Source organism: Leptonychotes weddellii, chromosome 3 (genome assembly GCF_054177405.1).
Source record: "Leptonychotes weddellii isolate Sample4059 chromosome 3, ASM5417740v2, whole genome shotgun sequence".
Classification (NCBI taxonomy): Eukaryota; Metazoa; Chordata; class Mammalia; order Carnivora; family Phocidae; genus Leptonychotes; species Leptonychotes weddellii.
Window position 1 is genome coordinate 167,479,935 of NC_138371.1, and position 23,505 is coordinate 167,503,439.

The 23,505-nt window shown below is 38.4% G+C and overlaps 1 protein-coding gene across 5 annotated transcripts in view; it reads right to left on the reverse strand.

Moving 5' to 3' along the window:
- The window catches only part of FGF14 (fibroblast growth factor 14), a 586,337-nt gene that overhangs the window by 141,766 nt on the left and 421,066 nt on the right, over nt 1–23,505 (reverse strand). Inside the window, exon 1 of one of the 5 annotated variants that reach the window (XM_081815185.1) lies at nt 22,995–23,187. The exons of the other annotated variants lie outside the window; for them this stretch is intronic. Coding sequence (XP_081671311.1) covers nt 22,995–23,187 — 193 coding nt within the window. Of the gene's footprint in view, nt 1–22,994; nt 23,188–23,505 lie in introns of those variants that run through there. 5 annotated transcript variants of the gene reach the window in all.

Genomic DNA, 23,505 nt, shown 5'->3' on the forward strand with positions numbered 1-23,505 from the left:
AACCCATCCTCCCACCCCCCTCCCCTCTAGAACCCTGTTTGTTTTTCAGAGTCCATCGTCTCTCATGGTTCGTCTACCCCTCCGATTTCCCCCGCTTCATTCTTCCCCTCCCACTACCTTCTTCTTCTTTTTTTTTTCTTAACATATATTGCATTATTTGTTTCAGAGGTACAGATCTGAGATTCAACAGTCTTGCACAATTCACAGCGCTTACCAGAGCACATACCCTCCCCAGCTGACACCTGGATTTTAGCCCCGTGAGACCCATGTCAGAATTCTAACCTACAGAATCATATAAAATGTGTGTTGCTTTAAGCCACTGCATTTGTGCTAATTCATTACAGTAGCAATACTAAGTGATTACCCTGGCACCAGACTGTTAGCATCTCAAGGGAAGGACTACATTTTTGACCCCCTGAAGCATCACATAGGTAGGCCCTCTGTGTTTCTGAAGCACTTTCTTTTTTTTTTTATTTAATTTAATTTTATTATGTTACGTCAGTCACCATACATCACATCATTAGTTTTTGATGTAGTGTTCCACGATTCATTGTTTTCATATAAGCACTTTCATTGGCTACCACAGCCTCCCCCTACCTTTCCTGCCCTTTTAAAAATCACTTTCCCACTTGTAGAAATATGGAAAAATAATTAAGAAAGAGTGTTAATGAAAACAGGCTTTGGCTTCCTTTGCATTTGGAATGGCCCTGGAGCATTGTAAAGGTGCTTTCATACATCTTAACTCAATGGAGATTTACTCTCTCCAGCTAAGATTGGATTGTATCCACAGGATGATTAAAATAATGTACAAATATGGAAGAGAATATTAAAAAATTAAAATGAGGGGCGCCTGGGTGGCTCAGTCGTTAAGCATCTGCCTTTGGCTCAGGTCATGATCTCAGGGTCCTGGGATCGAGCCCCGCATCGGGCTCCCTGCTCCGCGGGAAGCCTGCTTCTCCCTTACCCACTCCCTCTGCTTGTGTTCCTTCTCTCACTGTGTCTCTCTCTGTCAAATAAATAAAATCTTTAAAAAAATAAATAAATAAAAAATAAAAATAAATAAAAATAAAAAATTAAAATGGTTGTGTTGCACACGAAAGTAAACCATTAAACTCGCTTTCGTGTGATTATTGTAAATGATACTTTCGTAACCAGTACCACTATTGAAGGAACACCACCCACATGGGCCTTACGTTTATAAAACAGTCACAGTGGACAGAACCTGTTAGTGCAGTGAACCCCCCAACTTTCGGAGGAACTGAGACCCATCTTTGTCTGATGTACAAGGAAGCAGGATCAAAAGATCCTGCCGCACACCCAGGGCTACTCGGTGTGTATAGAGTAGGGAATGTTCACTCTCACTTACTGCCTGTCCGAAATGCTCTCTATTACACATTAAACTGCTTGCCACGTACCTGTTGACAGACTCTGTCATTAATTACCTTAGAGTGGGTATTGGTTGAGAAATTGAGCTTCTCAAACTTCCTATAATGAGTTTGGATATTTAATAAGTTTTCTCTTCACTTTAAGATTTAAAAAAAAGGTGCGCCTGGGTGGCTCAGTCGTTAGGCGTCTGCCTTCGGCTCAGGTCATGGTCCCAGGGTCCTGGGATCGAGCCCCACATCGGGCTCCCTGCTCGGCGGGAAGCCTGCTTCTCCTTCTCCCACTCCCTTCTGCTTGTGTTCCCACTCTCGCTGTCTCTCTCTCTGTCACATAAATAAATAAAATCTTTAAAAAAAAAAAAAGTTAGGGCGCCTGGGTGGCTCAGTCGTTAAGCGTCTGCCTTTGGCTCAGGTCATGATCCCAGGATCCTGGGATCGAGCCCCACATCGGGCTCCCTGCTTGGCGGGAAGCCTGCTTCTCCTTCTCCCACTCCCCTCTGCTTGTGTTCCCACTCTCGCTGTGGCTCTCTGTCAAATAAATAAAAAAAATCTTAAAACAAACAAACAAACAAAAAGATTAAAAAAGAAGGAAGACGTGGAGGTATTCTACTCCGTAATAATGGGAGCAGTCACGGAGACTCAAATATATTTGCACTTTTAATTTTGCCCTTCTGGCAGAATTTGCATTTGCATCATTGAGAGCCTCTTGTGGAAAAAGAAAAAACATATTAATTCTACTGTAACCTGACACAACAATGTAAAATAGACGGTAAGACTTCTTTTATTTCCCATTTAAGGGCCGTATAAAGAATATTAATTTATCCAGCATAGAACTTTTTTTTCAAATCATTAAACCTGGGATTTTTAAAATAAATTATTTTTTAAATATATCTTTGATATTTCAACTTCAGAGACTCAGTTAATATTAATATTTATCTCTGGGTTTCCTTCCCTAGATTAAGGTCTAAGCATACTTCCTTTTGTCAGAAATTTAATGTGAGATCTTACACACCGTTAATCTCTTAATGACTGCTTGGGAAGGATCATTTTACTTTTTCTGACGTATATTAAGTCATATTTTTAAAGAACTCATTGGATTGTCAATGATTTTCAAAGTCTGATAATTTCATTTCCTTTCAAATGCCTTAAATCCTTTACAAAGTGAAGGTCATCAATTTCAGTACATAATTCTATCAGGTGAAAGGCTTTATGCACTTTTCCGCTTCCCCCTTTATTTCCTTCCCCTCTTCATTCATTCAGAGTTGGTTTTGCAGAGTACAAATGCCTTGTTCTTATCCTGGATATGAATATCACACGTTCTTTCACATTAGGCAAAGAATCATTCAAATATGTGAAACATTTTAAAGGCGGATGAAAAATAATTACTCTCATTGAAAGGGGCACTGAGATACACACACAGCTGTCCAAGAGAAGTCACTTCAGCAAATGAAAACATAGAAGGTAAGAATGGCATCAATATGCAAAGAATCAACTTTCTATACTTCATATTAGGAATTAGAAAGGGCAACATCTGATGTCTGATCGTCAAATGGCCAAAATGTGGAGGGAGGAATTTGTGAGAACTATCTGAGGTACCTTTAGGCATATTTTACATCACAAATGCTCTAGGGATTCTCAAATATTTTTACTTAAATACTTTCAGTGGTAGAGGAAAGTAAGTGGTCATGTTTACTGGTGAATCTGAGGGATGTAGTCCCAAATAGCACCTGATTAGGAGGAGTTCCTTTGGAATCTTGATTCTACCCAAATTTTTTGAAATTTGAATTTTGAAAGGTTTATTCTAATCAATAATCAGTTTTTATTTGTTATAAAGTATTTTAAATTACTTACCATAACTAAAATTGATGCTGCATGAAGATATACTTATGGGTTCTCATACTCCCATATACTGCTCTGTTCCCCAAGGGTATCATACCCATTTTCAAAGGATGCTAGTCAGCCAGAAAATGCTTGTTTGCTATTGAGGCAGAACAATAATGCCCCCTGAACATTTTTATCATTTTGAGTTCATGTCACCAGGTCAGTCTCATCTACATCTTTTGCCTTCTGTTTTCCAAATCAGTCCTCCTTCCACACCCATACAAAATTTAAAACTATCACTGACGCTGAAGTGTTGTGTCTTTTCTTTTCATACTTGCCTACATTCCAGAGCTCCCTTTGCATCCTCAACACCCCATGCATTTCACCTCTGCTCATCTAGCATCACTCTCCAGGCATTATACTGCTCCTCAACAATTGTATGGGCACCATTCACATTCACTATTAGAACCCACAAACACTGGGTTCTAATAGTCAGATTTTCTCATGGAGTGATGAGGCAATAAAAGATTCCAAACAGAAGATAATACTGCCTCCTCACCAGAGGGGTATATGAATGGAAAGGAAATCCACTTTGAAGTAGAGAAAAAGATGAGAAATGAAGTCAGATCCTTTCTCAAAGCTTGAGGAAAGTTACTATTTTTCCTGTGTGTATGTGGGTGCACACGGGCAGACATATGTGTGGACCCCTGTGTGTTACCTTAGCTATAAAATAAGATGATTGAACTGGATGACTTTTAAAATTTCTCCTAGGCAAGACATAGAAAAGACCCTATAACTCAAACAAAGATAAAAAATAAGGAAGTAAATAACCAGCAACGTTTACCTTTTCCTCCCAGTCCAGATTTTCAAACTGATTTCTATTAATGTTCTTAAGAATGAAATTAGAAACATGATCTGCTGGGAGATGTGTTGTTATGTGTATAGAAGACAAGGGCTCTGATCAAATAGATATGTTCAATGTTCTCACCAGGTCCAAGGTTTGGCCCTCACTATGTGCATGAAGTTTGGTAATTTACAAAGCACTCTCATGTGCATTATCTCATTTGAGTCTTACTCATGAGGGAAGCAAAATAGACACAATTACATTAACGCATCCGACAAATAAGGACTAAAGGTTAGAATGACTGAGTCATTTATTCAGAAGTGCACAACTCTAAGCTGAAGGAACTCTTCAAGACCAAGGAAGTTTGGGTTGGGGCCTCTGCTAACACCAGCATCAAATTGTGCCATAGAATTCATTAGAAGTACTCTGATTTCTTGTCAAGTCTATCCCAGCCTCTCCGGAGTATTTGTTAGTAAGAATAAACCTGTTGCAGAGTATTTATTGCAGCCTGGAGCATGGAATTCGCCATTTCATCTTTCTTGCAGACTTTAAAAGCTAAGGCAAAAATAGGACACACACAAATCTTTATATTACTCTTTGCGAGGTAAACCCATGTGTTTTTTAACATTCTGGAAGGTGGTTGGGTAATCTACAATTTTGTTGCTGTTAGCAACTGTTGGGGAATGAATTTGGAGAATGAAAGAATAACTCAATTTTTACAATAGAACACAAAAGGCTTAAAATAATTCCATCTGGCAGTATTAGCAGTATAATAGCATGGCACATACGAAATACAAAAGATGTACATCTAGAAACAATTATTGACAAAAATATCCATCTTCGTCCCAGATTTTACTAGAAATTAGAACTGAAAATAAATTTTAGTCGGTAATGTTTAAAAAAATCAAATCAAGGGACGCCTGGTGGCTCAGTCGTTAAGCGTCTGCCTTCGGCTCAGGTCATGGTCCCGGGGTCCTGGGATCGAGCCCCGCATCGGGCTCCTTGCTCCGTGGGAAGCCTGCTTGTCCCTCTCCCACTCCCCCTGCTTGTGTTCCCTCTCTCGCTGTCTCTCTCTCTGTCAAATGAATAAACAAAATCTTTAAAAAAAATCAAATCAAATCAAAAGCTGGTCAAGAATTTTCTTCCAACATTTTCTTCTAAATGACTTCCAAAAAATTTTGGAACTCATGACTTGATCATACCTATAAATCATAAAACCTCTCTCAATTTTTGTCAAGATACTGATTTTCTTTCTATATTCAGGATATGGTGACTTAAAAAGAAGATAATATTTCCTAATTGCCAGTTTCTCTGAGAGCTAGGATTCAAAATTTGGAAAGCAATTGTACTGCTAGTTATGACCAACTAACCAGTATAAGATCAACTTTCATACCATATATGAAAGCTAGGTACTTTAAAAAAGAAAAGAAAGAAATTTGATTAAAGGTCCTAAAAAAGGGCGCCTGGGTGGCTCAGTCATTAAGCGTCTGCCTTCGGCTCAGGTCATGATCCCAGGGTCCTGGGATCGAGTCCCACATCAGGCTCCCTGCTCCGCGGGAAGCCTGCTTCTCCCTCTCCCAATCCCCCTGCTTGTGTTCCCGCTCTTGCTATGTCTCTTTCTGTCAAATAAATAAATAAAGTCTTTAAAAAAAAAAAAAAAGGTCCTAAAAAGTTTACCACACAATGGACTTGAGGGGCCAACATCTAAAAGAAAAGGAAAACATATGGAGGTGAGCACAGTATTATACATCACTCTTTCTCTCAAGAATTTGCTGTTTCAGAAGTAGAGGAAGGAAAAAGGCTGAAAATCAGAGCAAAGCTTTTGGCAGTCCACAATGTTGGAGACAAAAATTGGAGACAAAATTGAAGATTAAATTGGAGCTCCAGCATGCCAGTGAGTAGTGCCCTTGGTAAACATCCAGGATTTCAATTGGAACCCCTACAAAGATATTCCTTAGCCAAAAAACAAACTAGAAATAGACAAGCTAACACATACACAGACACACACACATACACATACACACACACCGCACCCCGCACCCACACAGGAAAGCCAACTTCAAATATATTTCATACTAAAATAAATTGGGGTTTTCTGCCCCTACTCTAATTACTTACACATACAAAGAATCTCCTCTCCAAGGAAGATAAAATCATAGACAATTTCTACAGATTTCTATCCAAAATGTTCAGTACTCAAAAATTGCCAAAATTATGAAAAATAAAAAAGATCCAAGAGAAAAACAGAAAATAAAAACAGATGTTTAGATCACCCAGATAAGAGTTAAAAGACTTTGACTTTGATGTACTGTGATCAATATGTTTAAGAAAATAAAAGACATGATGGAGATCTAAACAGAGAACTAAAATAATCAAATGGAACTTTCAAAATTGAAAAAACTATAATAGAAAGAAATCAGTGAGTTTAACAACAAAAGAAGAGAGGACTAAATAACTGGAAACTAACACAAATCAAAATATCCAAACTAAAGCACAAATACATGAAATCTAGAAAATGGAGTAAGAACATAGGAGACATAAGGAAAAGTACAGACAAATGTAATTGAAGTCGCAGAAAGACAAGTGAGAGAACAGTGAAGAAATATTTGAAATATGTGAATATAATAAAAAGAAATCTGAAGCTGACATAAAATCTCATATCCCAGGTTCAGAACATGTTGCAAACCTCCTGCAAGAAAAATACAAACAAAGTGACACCTAAGCACATCATGATAGAACTACTGAAATAAAAGGTGAGAAAAATCTTAAAAGAAGCCAGAGGAAAGTGAGTACAGATGCCCTTCAGAGAAATGGTAAGATGACAGTGGAATTTTCAGTAGGAAATAATGGAAGCCAGAAGACAACAGGATGACATCATTATGTGATGGGAAAAAACCCTTCCAATCAAGAATTCTACACTCAGTAAAAACACCACTCAAAGACAAACTAATGAAACGTTCACTCAAACAAAACTGACAGAATTAATAACAAATAGACTGAACTAAAATAATAACCATTATAATAATAATAAAAGAGATGTTTAGGACAGAAAATAAAGTGTTTCCTGGATGAAAACATAAAAATGTAGGAAAAAATAAAGAGCAAGGATAAATATTTTAATAAATATTGAGTCTATAACATAAAAATAATTTCTTATGAGTTTTATATATACATAGAAATAAAAGCATGACAATAAGAAACAAACAAAAACCCTAGAGAGACTAAATGATAAACTATACTAAGGCCCTAATATTAAATGTGAAAAATATTCAAACTTATATCAAACTCTATAAGTCAACATTAAATGTAGTAATATCCAAGGTAACCACTAAAATATATTGTAATGGCTTTATAAACCTCAGGTTACTAATGGTGGAAAATGGATTAATAAATAATATTCATGACCACATTAAAATAATATAAGAAAACAAAGAAACAGGAAAATAGAATAGATTGGACAAATAGAAAACAAATGTTAAATGTTACTGTTAAGTAATTTCATTAAATGTAAACAGACCGGATATTCTAATTAAAAGTCAGAGATTGTCAGAGTGTATTTAAAGCAAAAACTAAAGCAAAACAAACATAAATTCATACTTACAAGATACCCACCTTAATTATAAGAATATAGAAAAGTTAAAAGTATGAAAAATAACCAGTATGCAAACACTAAACCAGAGCAAGCTGATGTAGTTACATTAGTAGCAAGCAAAGTAAATATTAAAGCAAAAAGCAAGACATTATGATGAAAGGGCATGTCTACCAGTGAGATATAATCATTTCATATTAACCTGTAAAGAAGGCAAAAATTGAGATATGAGATAGCTAAATGAGATACAGAAAAATCCACAATCATAATGGGAAATTTTTAACATTGCTGTCTCCGTAACTGACAAAAGTGGAGACATGCATGGAAAATCAATTTTTAAAAGACAAACTTGAACTGCACAATTAACGAACTTAATGTAGTTGATGTGGCTACTGGAAAAAATTGTGTTTTCAATCCTTATATTTCATTTGTTCTCAGATTATAGTGGATTTGACCTACCAATCTAGTGATTTTTTTTAATAAAAAAGATAACTAGACAATCCCTAAATATTTGAAAATTAAATGAGAACTTCTAAATAATCATGAGTAAAAGAATACATCACAATGGGAATTAGAAAATATCTTACTAGGGGTGCCTGCGTGGCTCCGTGGGTTAAGCATCTGACTCTTGATTTCTGCTTAGGTCTTGATATCTGGGTCATGAGTTCAAGCCCCCCATTGGGCTCCACGCTGGGCATGGAGCCTGCATAAGATTCTCTCTCTCCCTTTCCCTCTGCCCCTCCCCTCTCTGGCCCCCCACACTGCTTGTGCATCACTAAATGCAAATTAAAACATAGCACAGCACAACGTGTGCACTGCAGCTAAAGGTAAATGCTTACAGGTAAATTTACGGTATAAAATTAAATGTATGTTTAAAGGCCTAAAATTAGTAAGCTTACAATTTATACTCTCAAGAAGTAAAAACAAACAAAAAACCAGCAAATTTAGTCTAAGGAAAATAGAAGAAAATAATTAAGACCAGAATTTAATAAAACACAAAAATGGAAGAAACTGAGCCAAAAGTGGCTTCTTTAAAAAAAGATGAATAAAACTTAATATATCTTAACAAAACTGTTCCAGAAAAAAAGGAAAAGGCAAAAGGCAAAAACTGTCAATATTAGGGGAAAAAGGGGGATATCACTATAGATGTGATGAACAACTCCCAGAGATAACATTAATGAATCTCCAAACACTATTAAGTAAAAGAAGCCAGATACAAAATGCACATGTTGAATGATATCATTTATATAAAGCTTTTTAAAAAGATTTTGTTTATTTATGAGAGAGAGAGAGAGAGATAGCACAAGTCGGGGGAAGGGGCAAAGGCAGTGGGAGAAACAGACTCCCCGCTGAGCAGGGAGCCCAATGTGGGGCCCGATCATGACCTGAGCCAAAGGCAGATGTGAAACCGACTAAGACATCCAGGTGCACCTCCCACTTTTTTTTAGAGAGAGAGAGAATGAATTTGGGGGAGGGTAGGAGCAAAGGGAGAGAGAGAGAATCTTAAGCAGGCTCCACACCAAGTAAGGAACCTGACGTGGGGCTTTATCTCACGACTATGATATCATGACCTGAGCCAAAATCAAGAGTTGGATGTTTAGCTGAATGATCCACCCAGGTGCCTGAAATCAAATATATTTTATTAGCAAAATTCCTTTTTTTTTTTTTAAGATTTATCCATTTACTTTAGAGAGAACAAGCAAGCAGGGGAGAGGGGTAGAAGGAGAGAGAGCATCCTGAAGCAGACTCCCTGCTGAGTGGAGTGCCCGACCTGGGGCTTGATCCCCCTGAGATCATGACCTGAGCTAAGACCTAGAGTCAGACACATAACCAACTGAGCCACCAGGGCACTCCTGTATAAAGTTTTGAAACCAGCAAAACTAATATATTGTGTTGGAAGTCAAGACGGTGCCTACCTTTAGGGTTTATTGATTGGAAAGTCCGGTGAGTGGGATTTCTGGGGCACTGTTCTGCTCTTGATCCAAGTGGTCCTTATGCAAATGTATTCATTTGTGAAAATTCATTAAGTTGTATGTGATATGTGCACTTTCAATGCACATGTTATATATCAATAAAATACCTATTTTAAAATCAGGATAGCATTAGACATACGCATCATCTTCAAGCTATAGGTCATTTGATAAACCTGCTGAGTGTTCACGCAAGGAATTTTTTACACTTTCAACTGTAGTCTTGCATGAGAAATACTGAGAGGATTTTCTAATCAACAAAAAACCAAACACCTTCTTAAAAAAGGAAAGCTAGAGATGGATAAAAAGAATTATAGTGTTTCCCAAAAATTGGAGAGGAACACTTAATCTGTTAGGTTGTCTCCTGGATTTTATAGTCTTGCAAATTTTATGAACAATAAACATGAATAAAATCCTTTTTAAAAAAAAATGGAGTGGGGGCGCCTGGGTGGCTCAGTTGGTTAAGCGACTGCCTTCGGCTCAGGTCATGATCCTGGAGTCCCGGGATCGCGTCCCACATCAGGCTCCCTGCTCAGCAGGGAGCCTGCTTCCCCCTCTCCCTCTGCCTCTCTCCCTGCTCATGCTCTCTCTCTCTGTGTATCTCTGTGTCTCAAATGAATAAATAAAAATCTTTAAAAAAAAAAAAAAAGAAACCCAATAGACAGGTATCAAAAATTCCTTTTTGTGCTATATAGTTTCTTAACTGCCATTTGAAACCCCATATCAGGATATACAGTATATCGCTCATCCATATTTTTCCTCATGAAACAAAATGTTTGCACCCACTATTGATTGATACGGCAGCCATGAAACCAGTTTGTTTAATCAAACCACCTGTGTGTAATGCATTCTTTAAACAGAATCACCTTGATGCAAGTGCTAATAACCACAGAATAATCAACTCCCTGAAGCATAAAGGAATCCTCCTGACTTGTAAATATTTTCTTCACTAGGAAAATTACTATTTGCTGAGATTTTTACCAAAGAATGTTTTTACTTGTTCCAAGCCCTGTCATGGTGTTTGAGACTCTGAAGCTTCACTGGCTGGTCGCTGATCAGAAGCACATCAGTCTGGCCTACTTTCAAAACCAGCACTTTTGATACAAATCCAATAGCTTTAGTCTTATGTTTGATTAATTCAACTTCTTAAAATTGAGAAGTTCCCTTATTTAGTGCTTCTGCTTCTCTTCCGAAGAAAGCTGGCTGCTGCTGTCAATTCCAACTGGTTAATATCCAATGGTTTTATTTTTCTCGTCTATCTAGTCCTGCCAATCTAGATTATTTTCCAGCTTTCCGTTTGATTTCTTTTTATCGCTTTCCTTAAATGCATTCTTGTTGCCACTTACGGGATGGGATGCTGTTCTTTAGGAATGTGTTCAATATTACTTAACAGAACTTAAAAATGCAGATTGAAATTCCTATGGGCACCTTGACATTCATTTATGTTGCAGATCATGGTTGTGGGGATGATGATTGTGGGGTGTGTGTGTGTGTGTAGTCATTCATTTTAGTTATGCCTTTCTTTCTGGACTTGTCACTGTTTTTGTATTTCCTCACTGAAGGTTTAATCCCTTCAAATGGGTTTTAGCTTAGTTGCTAGTAAGCTTTGATACATATGACCCAGTCATATGTATGGGTCATATGTATCAAAGCTGTAAAAAAGAAAAAAAAAAAATCTGTGCAGATGCCAACCCCTAAAGAATATAATGAAGTTTGTCAAGGTAAAACAAATAAAGGTATCTGAAAGAATTGAGTTCTAGAAGTTACCGGGAGGCCTTAAACTGACTTTTACTAGAGTCTTCAGCAGGCTTCTTTTTTACTTTCTATCTTAGTATCACATCTGTGAATCTAGGAGAATGGTAGCTTTTATCTGCCTAAAGGCAGAGTGTGGTAACAACAAGGGTGGGGGGATAGGAGGCTGAGCACATCAATTTTTAAAATATATATAAATTTGGAATTGAACATACTTAGTTCTCTGCTTTTATGCTTCATGTAGTATCTGCATCACACAGCGTTCTTCATGCTAATCTTCTAATTTACACACATACACAACATACTTTCTTACACACAAACACACACAGCGAGAGAGAGAGAGAGAGAGAGAGAGAGAGAGAGAGAGAGAGAGAAGCGCTCTTAGCAATTGTCTCAAACTTAACAGATAAGATTGTAATTGTATTGTAAATTATAAGAAGTAGAATAAATATAGCATATACGGATAATTAGCCAATTGTTTTCCAGCTGTATTTAGTAAACAGCCAACAGGAAGTATGGGTCCAAAGTAAGTTAGGAAGCACAAGGGCTGGGGAAGCAGGAGGGGATGGGATTCTGGGGCAAGGGAACAGGGCAACAGACACTGAGAACAGACCAGTGAGCGGATGATTCTGCTCCTCAGAGGGCCTTTTGCTGTAAGCACAAACCAGTGCAAAGAAACCTATCTCTGCCTTGATTTTCTAAGGCCGAGCCCATATGGGCCTCTAAACAAGTGAGCAAAGGAATGTAAAGCCAAATGATGTCTTCCAGATCATCTTATCCATGCTGCTCATTGCGTGGAGGTCTCCGCATAGTCACAGACTTGTCTGAATTGCTCAGCCAGTAGAAGGCAGATTCCAGTGCCCGAGCCCACACTCTCCCCATTGCCCCGGGGCACCACAGACTGGTGTGTGGGAATGGCTGGGCTATATAGGGATGGTGGTAAATAATAGTGATGGAAGTGCAGAGATGCAGTGTGGGTGAGATTTGGGGTATTTCCTTGCATTCACTTTTTAAGGAAAAAAATCAATGAGCCTGCCTCAGAAGATGACAATGGGCATTGTGTAGGGGGCAGAAACAAGGAACAGCAGCATGAAGCCAGCCAACACTGATAACAGTTGGGTTAACCTTTAACAGCTGTGACGTCACAAGGTGCTGTGTTTGCTTTTTTAAAGAAAGTGAATAAATGGGAATATTTATGTTATAAACTAATGAGCTCAGGGAGATGGGGTTGAGATAATCTTTGGTACTACTGTCATGGGGCAAAAGAAAAACCCAGGCAGAAATGAAAATTTTACCTTTGGGCTGATTTATTGGTGTAGAAGTTGCAAAAAGTGCTTAACATCGTCCTCTGAGTCTGTTTCACTTGACCACACAACAATAAACCATCCGGCAAGTAAAATGAAAACAGTCATGGGAGCATCTGGATACCAGGGACATTTCTAATGATTAAAAATTGTGTTAGCTCAGCACCAGTAGCAGAGGAAGAGGACAGCTTTGCTTATTAATGCCATATTCTCCAAACTTCAGCAACCTGTATTACTTTTATAATTTTCCAAAATGCAAAGGCCTGGGGATGAAGAACACCAAAGTTGACAGACATACAATCCTCCAAACCTTCCAGGAAAACTTCAACATTGCCACACCGTCTGGGATGGTTCACTCCAGAAAGAAAGTCTGAGAGACTACAGAATGAATGTGTCTAAGCTCTGCCGTTCTGCACGGGGCGCTGCCCTGGTGTCCCAAGCATCAGACAGAGATGGGAAATTGGAGGTAGAGCCGGATGCATACTCCTGTGTGGGGTGGTTATCACGGGTAACACCACCGGTCACAGCAGCTGCCGCAGCACCGTCTCCTGGCATACAAACCCTGGAAGGATGAACAGAGGCAGACCCTGTGGTCGACGTTCTAGCCCATCTGGAGGATAAATCTAGGAAGACACCGGGATATAATGCTGAATACCATTATTACCTAAGATCCACTGGGTTAATTCTAAAAACATACACCTTGTATCAGTTAGACCTGAACTGCATTGAAATACTACTTCTGCCATGTGCAAGTCTCTAGAAAAATTATTTCATCTCCTCTCATCCATGAAAACGAAAATAATACCACCAATTTCCAATGGTTGGGAGAAGTAAGAGACGCGGCATATAATGCTTCTAATCCTAGCGGATGCAGTAAAGATGTTTGATTACTTTCCCTGCTTTTTTCCCTTCAATTTGTCAGGCATGAAGCCAAGAGAAATAATTCTGTCTTGTGTAGACTTGTCCAATTTCCTCATCCCTCCATTCAGGTCGGAGCCCGGCCCCAGCAAGAAGGGAGACAGCAAATGCAATCCTCTCTGCACCAGGGTTGGCCTCAGCATGAAATTCTCTTCATGAAAATAGCAGCTCTCTCGTTTGCTGGAATAAGGATGAGGTAATTATTGAACCATCTAAGCCACAGAAACGATTAAGGGGCTAGTGGCATTTACTTATGCAGAAATAGTAATAGAGTTAAATAATTATAAGTTGGCCAAATGGTGAGGAGGATAAAAAGCCACGAACACATATTTAAAGGGCACGATGTAGCCAAGGCTAGGCAGGAATTATTTACCTAAACTTAAAGAGATAAAATGAGGCATGTGGAGGGATAAAAAGACATCAAGTCCCATGAAATTCTGACTCTTTTAAAGACCTTTTCCAAAGGGAGAAAATTGTTGCATTCTGAAGAAACCGGGCATTTGCCCACCAAACATTCAAAAGTGTCCTGAGAAAAGACACTACATGCATGTCATAGCTACTGAACTCAGTGGTTACATATGGCCCCCGATAACCTAACAAGAAGAGACAACAGAACTCTGTCTATGAATTTATTCTTAAACTCTAATTGCCAGCACTTTGCCATTTCTCATATCTCAAAAGCTGTTTGTCATTCCAATAGGAGATTTAAAAACAAAAACAAAAACACAAATGTAAAAAAGTTACCTTAACTTTGTCACCAGATCTCATAACTGTGTATCTACATATAATAGGTAGATACATAAGAGAACCCATTAGCATTACTTAAAACCGAATATATCAGCGAAAACATCTCATATATAGAAAATAAACTGTCAAATGCTCCTTCTTATATTTATAACTATTTCTTTGTGTATAATGCTTGAATCTGAGTGATGTTTATTAAGATATTAACCAAATATTTTAATTTGCTTATTACTGCTGGCTATGCTAGTAATTGAAGAGTTTATAAATGAATGATTACTTAGTCACAAATCCATTATGTTTGTACAGACAAAAAATTAAAAGGCTAATTCTTAGAAAGATCATTCAAATTCTGTTTTATGAAGACAAGTTGTTCAGGCCCAATACAAATATATGTGATGAAAATAATATTCTTCCCAAGTAAGGAAACATTAAGCATTGCCTTCTAATGATACCTGATTCCCAACTGAGTACTAATAGTGTTTGGCACGGCGTCATGTTGCATGATGGCAATAGTTAATGTATTAACAATTAATCCAGATACATCATAACTATGAAAAGGTGATCATCATGAATGGTTTTGATGGAGCAAAAATGTGATTTAGAAAGGGTTCAAGAGAGAACAGGAGGAGAAAAATTGGAGATCTATTTTTCAAGGAGTTTTGCTGACAAAAGACGATTGATTTAGTAGCTAGAGAAGAATGTACCATCATGAGAAGATTACTTTTTAAGATGGGATATATCACAGCATATTTATATTTTGATCAGAATAAGATGGTAGAATATGAAGATTATATGATGCAGAAGAGAGTGGGAAATTATTGGATTGATGTCCCTGAGTAGGAGAAAGGATCTATCCCTCAATTGGAGGTGGTCTTAACCTTAAACAGAAGCACTAAGAGTTCATCCCCAAGTTCAGGAGGAAAAAGAGGAGTAAATGGATAGATATGCAGATCGGTTTGTAAAAGCCAGTAGTGGAGTACGTGAAAATTTATTTTTTATTATTTCTATTTTCTCAAAAAAATAGAAGAAAAAACGTAGTTGAGTGTGGGGTTGGGGGAGTAGGTCCAAGAGGTTTAAAGAGAAAGAAGATAAGAAAATCATCTAGTTAAATAGAAATAGATTTTTTTATGTACTAGGGGCCCACTTGATGTAATTGACTACGAATTTAAAGTAGGAACAACCCATGTGTATGTATGTTTTCTCTTCAGCCGAAATCAGCTGTGTATGTACAGGCACAAAAATAGGTTGATGGTTAGATTACCCAGTTAGTTTTACCATGTAAGTAAGGTGAACAAGAAAATAAAAGTCAGATAGTATAAGTCAATAAAATGCCCAAATAACATATAACTAGACTTGAAATATTGTCTCAGAGTTAAATATTCATCTGTGTGCAATTTTTATAAAGTGCATAATACAATTTACACATGACTAAGACTTGACTACATTATGTTCTTCTGGTATCAGTAGTAAGAACAAGATCTAAGAACTCATTAGACAAGAACTCTGAACCAATGTGTTCATTCAAAAGCAGCATACAACACACAGTATCTAGTTTTCTAACCATCTGTAATTTTCACGATTAATTTGTGACTCTGTAACCGTAGTGGTTTGTTTCAGTTTATCATGTACAATAAGGCCAGTAAGGAATGTAACCAATAAAGCATCTTGTTAGAAATGAGAAATGTCTAAAATATATAATCTAGGAAAATTAATAAAAAATTAATGGAAGACTTAACTTAAAATTCATTACATGCTAATGAGAGCACTCCAAATTAATCCTTTTCAGAGTTTCAGGTCACTGTTGCAATTCACCAAGGAGATAGCATCAACTAATATCACATCCAGACACTTGTTAGAAAATCAAAGCTACATCCCTATGTGAAAAATGGCTTGGTGAAATACGGCACATTTTTTGGTCTCTTTTGCCAAAGCCTACAAATAAGTTTCTACTTCCAGGCAAGCCTTCTCACACCTTCAATTTTAAAAAGTTAATAATACACTATTGCATGTATCCAACAACCAGATATATACATTGAACATCTACTACAGGACTTAACAGTAAGGTGTCTCCCATTAATGACAAGTTCAAAATGTCATGAAGAACTGGAAGTGTTGAGTAGTGGGGAGAATAGAGGATTTAAGGACAGGCAGATTTGTTTCTGAATTCTGCTGGTGTTACTTTGCTCCGGTGTAAGTCTTTTGGCAAAATGCAAACTCTATGAGCCTCAGTTTCCTTTGCTGTGAAATGCTGATGTATCTCAACTAATTGAGATAACGAAATAAAGTATGTGACAATCGAGAATTGGCATTTGTTAAGAGCAGGGACGCTGGTGTCAGCCTGGCAACCTGGGTTTCAGTCTCAGCCCCACTCTTCAAAGATATATGAATTTGGTTAATTAACCATTTTATTTGTTTATGATTCCTCATTTATAAAATGGATGGGTAGATAATATTAGTGTATCATCCATTAATGGATAATTTAGTGTATCAATGGATAGATAACGTAATGTACCTACCATACAGATTTGTTGTGAAGATGAACTAGTACTCCATGGTACAGTGCCTGACACAGGATGCCATGTAGGCAGTTGATAAACACATTAAGTCCCCTCAATTAGGGTCACTGCTATGTGCACACTGATCTCAATGGTCACTCTATGTCAGATGTAAATCCTAAGAAATACACAACTTTTCATTCATTCAACCAATGCTTGTGCAGGGTTTGTTATATGCCAGGCAGTGGTGAGTCACTGACTTTTAAGCGGCAGTAACCCCATCATACATACCATATGACCCTGTCACACCATAAGAGTCCCTGTCACACCTGATAGCCAAGAACTTTGAAAGCATAGGGTGAAACACATACTCCACACAAATATTTCACACAATATAGCTTTATGCAAAGAGTCTTTCCCCTGAATGACAAAGTAATAACTATCATAAAATGGTTTTTTAAAAAGGTGTCTAGATTCCTACTACCACTGTCTACTGCTGTCCTCCCAGCAAACAGTAAATGGTAACATATTCATATAATCGGAGTTTCTTAAAATGAACATTGGAATCTTTATAGGTAGAATTACTAAATTAGTTGTTTCCTAGTCATGCCAACACAGTGTGATTGACTTTAAATTGCATCAACCTTGTTAAAATGGTCTTTTATATGTTTGAGTTTCCATTATGCTTTTGTTTTGTGTTTTTAGCCCTTGAGTGCTAATGACAACATTTAAAACATCATATACAAATTTATATTGCTGAAATGTCATAGTCTGTTTTGGCTAAAATTTCTCACAACTGGGGAAGAAAGTAAGATAAAGTATACCTAGAAATAAACCTAGATTCTAAAAACTAAGTAGATAAATCAGATTGAAAAATATGTCACCCACCTTTTCCTTTGAATATCTGCCATTATTTTTAAGTTAAGCAAATCAAGTTTAAAAGACATCATTTTACATTGATGAGAGGGAAGGGGAGGTTCATGTCTACTTGAAAACAATTTTCTTATAGTAACATTATATAGTATAAAACTGTTAACAGAAGAACAGAATTTGGGGGCTAAATGTAGAAGAACTACATTAACAACTCTACTAATTTGAAATAAAAAGTGAAACCTGTAACTGATAATGGTAACCTGGTGGTGGATTTGGGGTGGAGTGGTGCTTCTGAAGTCTTGTATTATGAACTATCAAAGGATTTCTTCACCAGGCAGTATTATTTTCTCAATACACGTAAACTCAACCTATGAGCCTAACTCAACCCAACGCAAATCATCTTACTCAACCTTAAATCTTACCTAAACTACTATGTTGTCTTACACTTCACTTGCTGTACCACTTCTTAGTTTATTGCACCTCTGTGGTATCAACCATTTTCAGAAGCCTAGAGCAAATGTAGAATGTTGAAATCATAACAATTAAGGCACAGAAAAAATGCATAAGCAAGGGTCAACTTCTTAAAAAGTCTCTAACATTGTTTTGTTTACCAATTCAGTAAAGCTCCCATAAAAGCTCTCACTTAGGAACCCTGCATTTGACAAAATATGCTTGTTGAAAAATTAGACATTTCGGTTAAGAAAAACTATGATCTTTATCTTACCTTTATGCAACTAACAAATAATAAAATTCTGATTATCAACAAGTTAGCAACAGGTATTATCAAAAGATAAGTAGGAAGACTCCCACGTACATGGCCTTAGAAAACTAAAAAAAAAAAAAAAAAAAATACACTCTCCAAAGAAAAGAAGGATGATACTTAGAGGGAAAAATATTCCCTTGTTTTATTTTGACCTAAACAGCCAATATGAGTAGGTGGTCTGTATTTTCACATGGCTCTGAAATAGTAGCACAAAGGATGGTGGTCTTTTGATGACTCTTTGTTGCTGATTATTTCCTGAGAAGGTGGACACATCTTTCCTTACATCTTTCCTTTCCTTCTTGTAAAAAGGAAGACCATTTTTCCTAGGATAACTTATGGGTTTCACTATCACACTGGAACAAAGCAGTTTTGTTGATATAAGCATACATATATTTCTGCTTTTTATACTACACAATAACATGAAAACAAATTTTAAGTAGCTCATTTTTCTTTCCTTGTTTCTTATGACATCCTGTAATTTATTTCAGGTAAAATGTGCTAGTAAGAAATGCACACAACTACTGATTAAACGTACATGACACATGATACCTTGGCTCCTATGATGAGAGTAGCGAAGAAAAGTAAATTTCAAGAAACAATTGCATTAGCCACACTAAAAATTTTGAAAGGTATTGTCTTACAAGCAATAAAGGTTCTTGTTTTGGTTTAAAAATTAATAATGAAAATGTAACACTTTTAGGATAAATTCTTCATTATACATCATTGCTTGCAGTTTCTATTTTAGTTTTTCACTTTTTACCAAAAAAGGTGAAGATTTCAAATAAAACTATTTGCAAATAGTTGATTTCCTTGTGCCCTCTTCTTTCTTTAGCTAAATTAACAGATATCTTAAATATCTATTTTCATAAGTTAGTTAAGCCTTAAAGTGAGGTTGGTTCTATGTAATCACCCACTAGTCCCTTAAAAAAGGGGTAAGTTACATATATATGTGTGTGTGTGTGTCTAGATTCCTACTACATATATATATATGGAGAGGAGAAATATATATTTATATATACATATATAAAGGTGTCTAGATTCCTAATATATATATATAGATACAGATATAGATATAGATATATATGGAGAGGAAAAAATATATAAAAACTTGAAAAGTATATATACTTCTAAAGTGGTATATTTGGAGTACTGTGGTTCAAGAACACTCTTTTAGCGTTGGACCTGTGGACCTTCCCTATTTCACTTCAACTCAAGGGCAATGCCAAGTACCCAGGCCATGGCAGACACTCTATCAAGATTTGAGAGTCTATGAAAGTGCAGAAAACACAGACTTTGCTCTTAATGACAGTTAACCACATCTTGGAATGGGGCACAATTAATTATTATCAGGCATAAACAATGATAGTGAGGTATAAAATGCCACAGGAGGACTATTCTTACTTCTCTGCAATAAAGGAAGACTTCCTAGAGGCAATGGCATTTCCAAGCTTTAAGAAATGGGGATAATTTCAACAGGTGAAGATAGAAGATAGAAGATTCCATACAGAGTAAAGCACAAACAAAAGAACAGGGATTTGAAAGCATGTGGCTAACTTTAGGAACTTTGAATGGTGTTTGGAGTCTTTGGAGGTAGGGAAGGTAGAGAGAGATGAATCTGGAAAGGTGGGATAGTCACGGTGCCCACACAATCCCCAAAAGCCATCTAGATTCCTGTCCTTTACAAGAGGACAAAATGGTACAACTGGTGCAAAAATCACTCTTCTATGAGGGTAGGAGCTGATCAGAGTGGGGGATAGGGCTCCAACCAAAAGCACGTAAGTAAATGCAAGCCATACTCAATGCAAGCGTGGCCCACCCTGCATTCTTGATCTAATTAGATTTCTCTCCCACCACCCTCACTCCAGCAGCCTCAGCCCTCTTTGTTCTTTATAGGGCTTTGAGTTTTTTATTTTGTTCCTTTCCATATGCATTGGCTTTTACCCCCTATTTGTAATTTCCATGATGGAAGGGACTTCATTTGTTTTATTTACTGCTCTACACATAACACCTGGAACAGCACCTGACATAGGAGGAAGATTCAGTAACTCTTTGTCAAATTAATGACGTTCAAATATGAAGATATGTAAAACTGTCATACCTAAAAGTTTTATCTTTAAATTAATAAATCAGATTTTTTAAGTTTCCTGAGGGCAGTTCCGATGCAAAGAGTGAGTTTGGAGGTAAGATAACTATGCTTAAAAAATATTTCCTTAAAGAGCACTTAATTAAATAATGAAATAACTATATAGAGCTATATGTAATATAAAATCATATAATTAGATATCAATACATAACTTACATAATATAAAGTTTTAATATTTATTTTGCTTAAATTAGTAATAATAAATTAATGTCTGATGCTCCAGAGATATATCTATATTTTTCTTCACAAAAGAATATATTTCTTTACATATGAGAAGTATAAAGAGGATAAAAGGAAAGGTCCCGGTGAAATTTCCTTTTAACCTATCATTTGTTTGGGAAATAAGGGAGCAGAAGTGACCTCAAATGTATTTTTCTTACAGATCATTGATGCATGCGTATCATTTTGAACTCATAAATACCAAGAGAGCAGTCGGGGTTGAAAATGGTGTAACAGACTATTAGGAAGCTCAGATATCTTCCCATATCTGGAAAAAAAAAAAAAAAAGGTATATCCCCGTCTTAAAATACAGAAGTGTAAAGCACACCGTCCTTCATTATGCAATATGAAAAAAACATGTATTGTCCATATTTACAAAATAATCCACTGGTTGTATATTTAAAGAAGACACACAGTAAGTTTTAATCATTGTTTATATTAGAGTAACCTTATCTAGAAGAGAACAGGTTTATTTACTTCAAGTAGATGGCAAAATTTGGAGCTCTACCTGGTGAAAACTGTGTTCTAAAAGAGAATCTGATTTTTAAAAGGGGGAGAAGCAAACACTGTAAGTCAAGATAATGTGACACTGCATGGATCAACAATGTTTAGAACAATTGAGTTGCTCTTAATAGAAAGGTTTGCTGAATAAGGCTCTAGGCTAAAGTGGAAAATTAAAACCCATTTTTCTTAATACCTTCTACACTCATCTGAAAATATTGTCCCCAAATACTTCATCAAGAGGTATTATATTTATGCAATTAGGTATTATACTTCTATAGTTTTATCTTCCTTAGAACTGCCACTCTAATTTTTCTCCAATGTTTGCCTTTTAAGTTTGATTCTAAGAGCAAATAATCTCCAATTTCTAATGTGACAATAAGCTATTGTCTTTTAAAAAACTATTTAGCTACAGCCTTTAAAAAAAACACAAGCATTAAAACTTTTGGTCATAAATCTGCAAATGTGTAGAACACACACACTCACATAGATACACATGTATAGCGTATGCTTGTCTCCCCTGTCTTTGGAACAACAGGGTATTTAAAACAAATACAGCTGGGCACCAAGAATATAATGTGCTGGGCAAACATATACTCCTATTAATGTAAATATATTCTTCGATGTTTCCTGCCAAGCCCACTTAGGAAAAGCAAGCAATCCCCATTTCTCCCACAGAACACCCCACATAGTCTCAAAACAATCGCCCTCAGCAACTGGATGCGGAAGCAAGCAGAGATGAACAAAAGCAGTTGGGCTCCTGCTCCTAAGTTGCCTTCTCAGACCCTGACATTCTAAAGCAGCAAAAGCAGGTCATGCTGGGCGCTAGTTGTTTCTCAAAAAATATGTATAGTAAGGCAACTATTCTAGTCATCTGCTTGTAGTAACTGCTTGTTTTGCCTCATGTAATTCGCGAGTCCTTGAATTTAAATTGGCACATATTAGGGATGTGTACCTCGCCAAACCCCCAATTCGGACTCATTCTTCCTTACTCTGCTCCCCTCTCCGCATCCCAAAATGTGACCTCGGGCTTCAGCGCGCTCAGTGCTGCCCGCTAAGCAGCGTTCTGGTAAATCTCAACTGAACTGTCCCTTAGTTCACACACACCCTCCACCCCTCTGACACCGGCCCCTGCGGAGGGCGCGCGGGGGTGGGGTGGGGATCACCACATTTCGCCAAGGTCTGGGAGCCAAGGAGGTTTCCAGGGGACCTGGGAGGCTAGGTGAGGCCAGACACACAGACATTCTTGACCCCTCCAATCAGACTGGAAGCAGGCACCGAAACCCCGCTGTGTTAACGGAGATCTTTCTCCAGCATTCTGGAGTCAGAGGCTACCCCCGGGGGAAGCCAAGACCCTCAGAGTAGAAAGAGATTTTCCCTGGAAGCCAGCCCGCAGGAGACTCGGGGAGCCAGAGGCAGCCGGCGAAGAGCCGGCCAACTTGCCGGCTCCCGGCGGGGTTGAGTTTTCAGTGGCTACAGGTTGCCTGAGAGCAGGTTCCCAGCTCCCACGGGCGGGCGAAGGCGCTAGCAGCGCTCCGAAGGGAGACTAGGGGGTGGGGGGTGGGGGGGGCTCTTGAGAGACGGGGGGAGGGAAAGGGGAGCCCCAAGAGGCCCCATGCAGGTGGGGAGATGGGAGAGGTCCGAGGGCGCGCCTCCCAACAGTGACCCACACAGACCTTGGCGCCGCAACCTGCGCTTCTTGAGGCCGAAGATGCGCACTTTGGAGAAGATATCCACCAGGCTGCCGTTGCAGAGCCCGCGGTTCTTGCTGGGGCTGCTCCGCCTCCTGCTGGCAGACGGCCGGTCCCAGTGCTGCTCCCGCGCCTGCCGCTTCTGGCGGATCAAGCCGCTGGCGATGGCCGCGGCCATGGTGGCCCGGGGAATGGGTCCGGGGAGGGAGGGGACAGCGGGAAGGGGAGCTGGGGACACGGGAGAGGGAAGGGGCGGCGCAGACGGCGGCTCGCCCTCGAGGAGGCAGAGGGAGGAGGCCCGAGGGGTTGAGGAGAGGGGTAGGGGCGCTCAGTCCCGACTAGGACCCATCGCCCTCTCCGCGGAGCGCGGGGTCGGGCGCGCAGATGCTCCCGGGACGCTGCGGGGCGAGCCCCGGGAGCCGAGGTCGTGTCGGCCGCCTCCCGGCCGCGTCGGAGCCGGGAGTGGGGCCGGGGCTGGGGGCGCCGCCGCTCACCG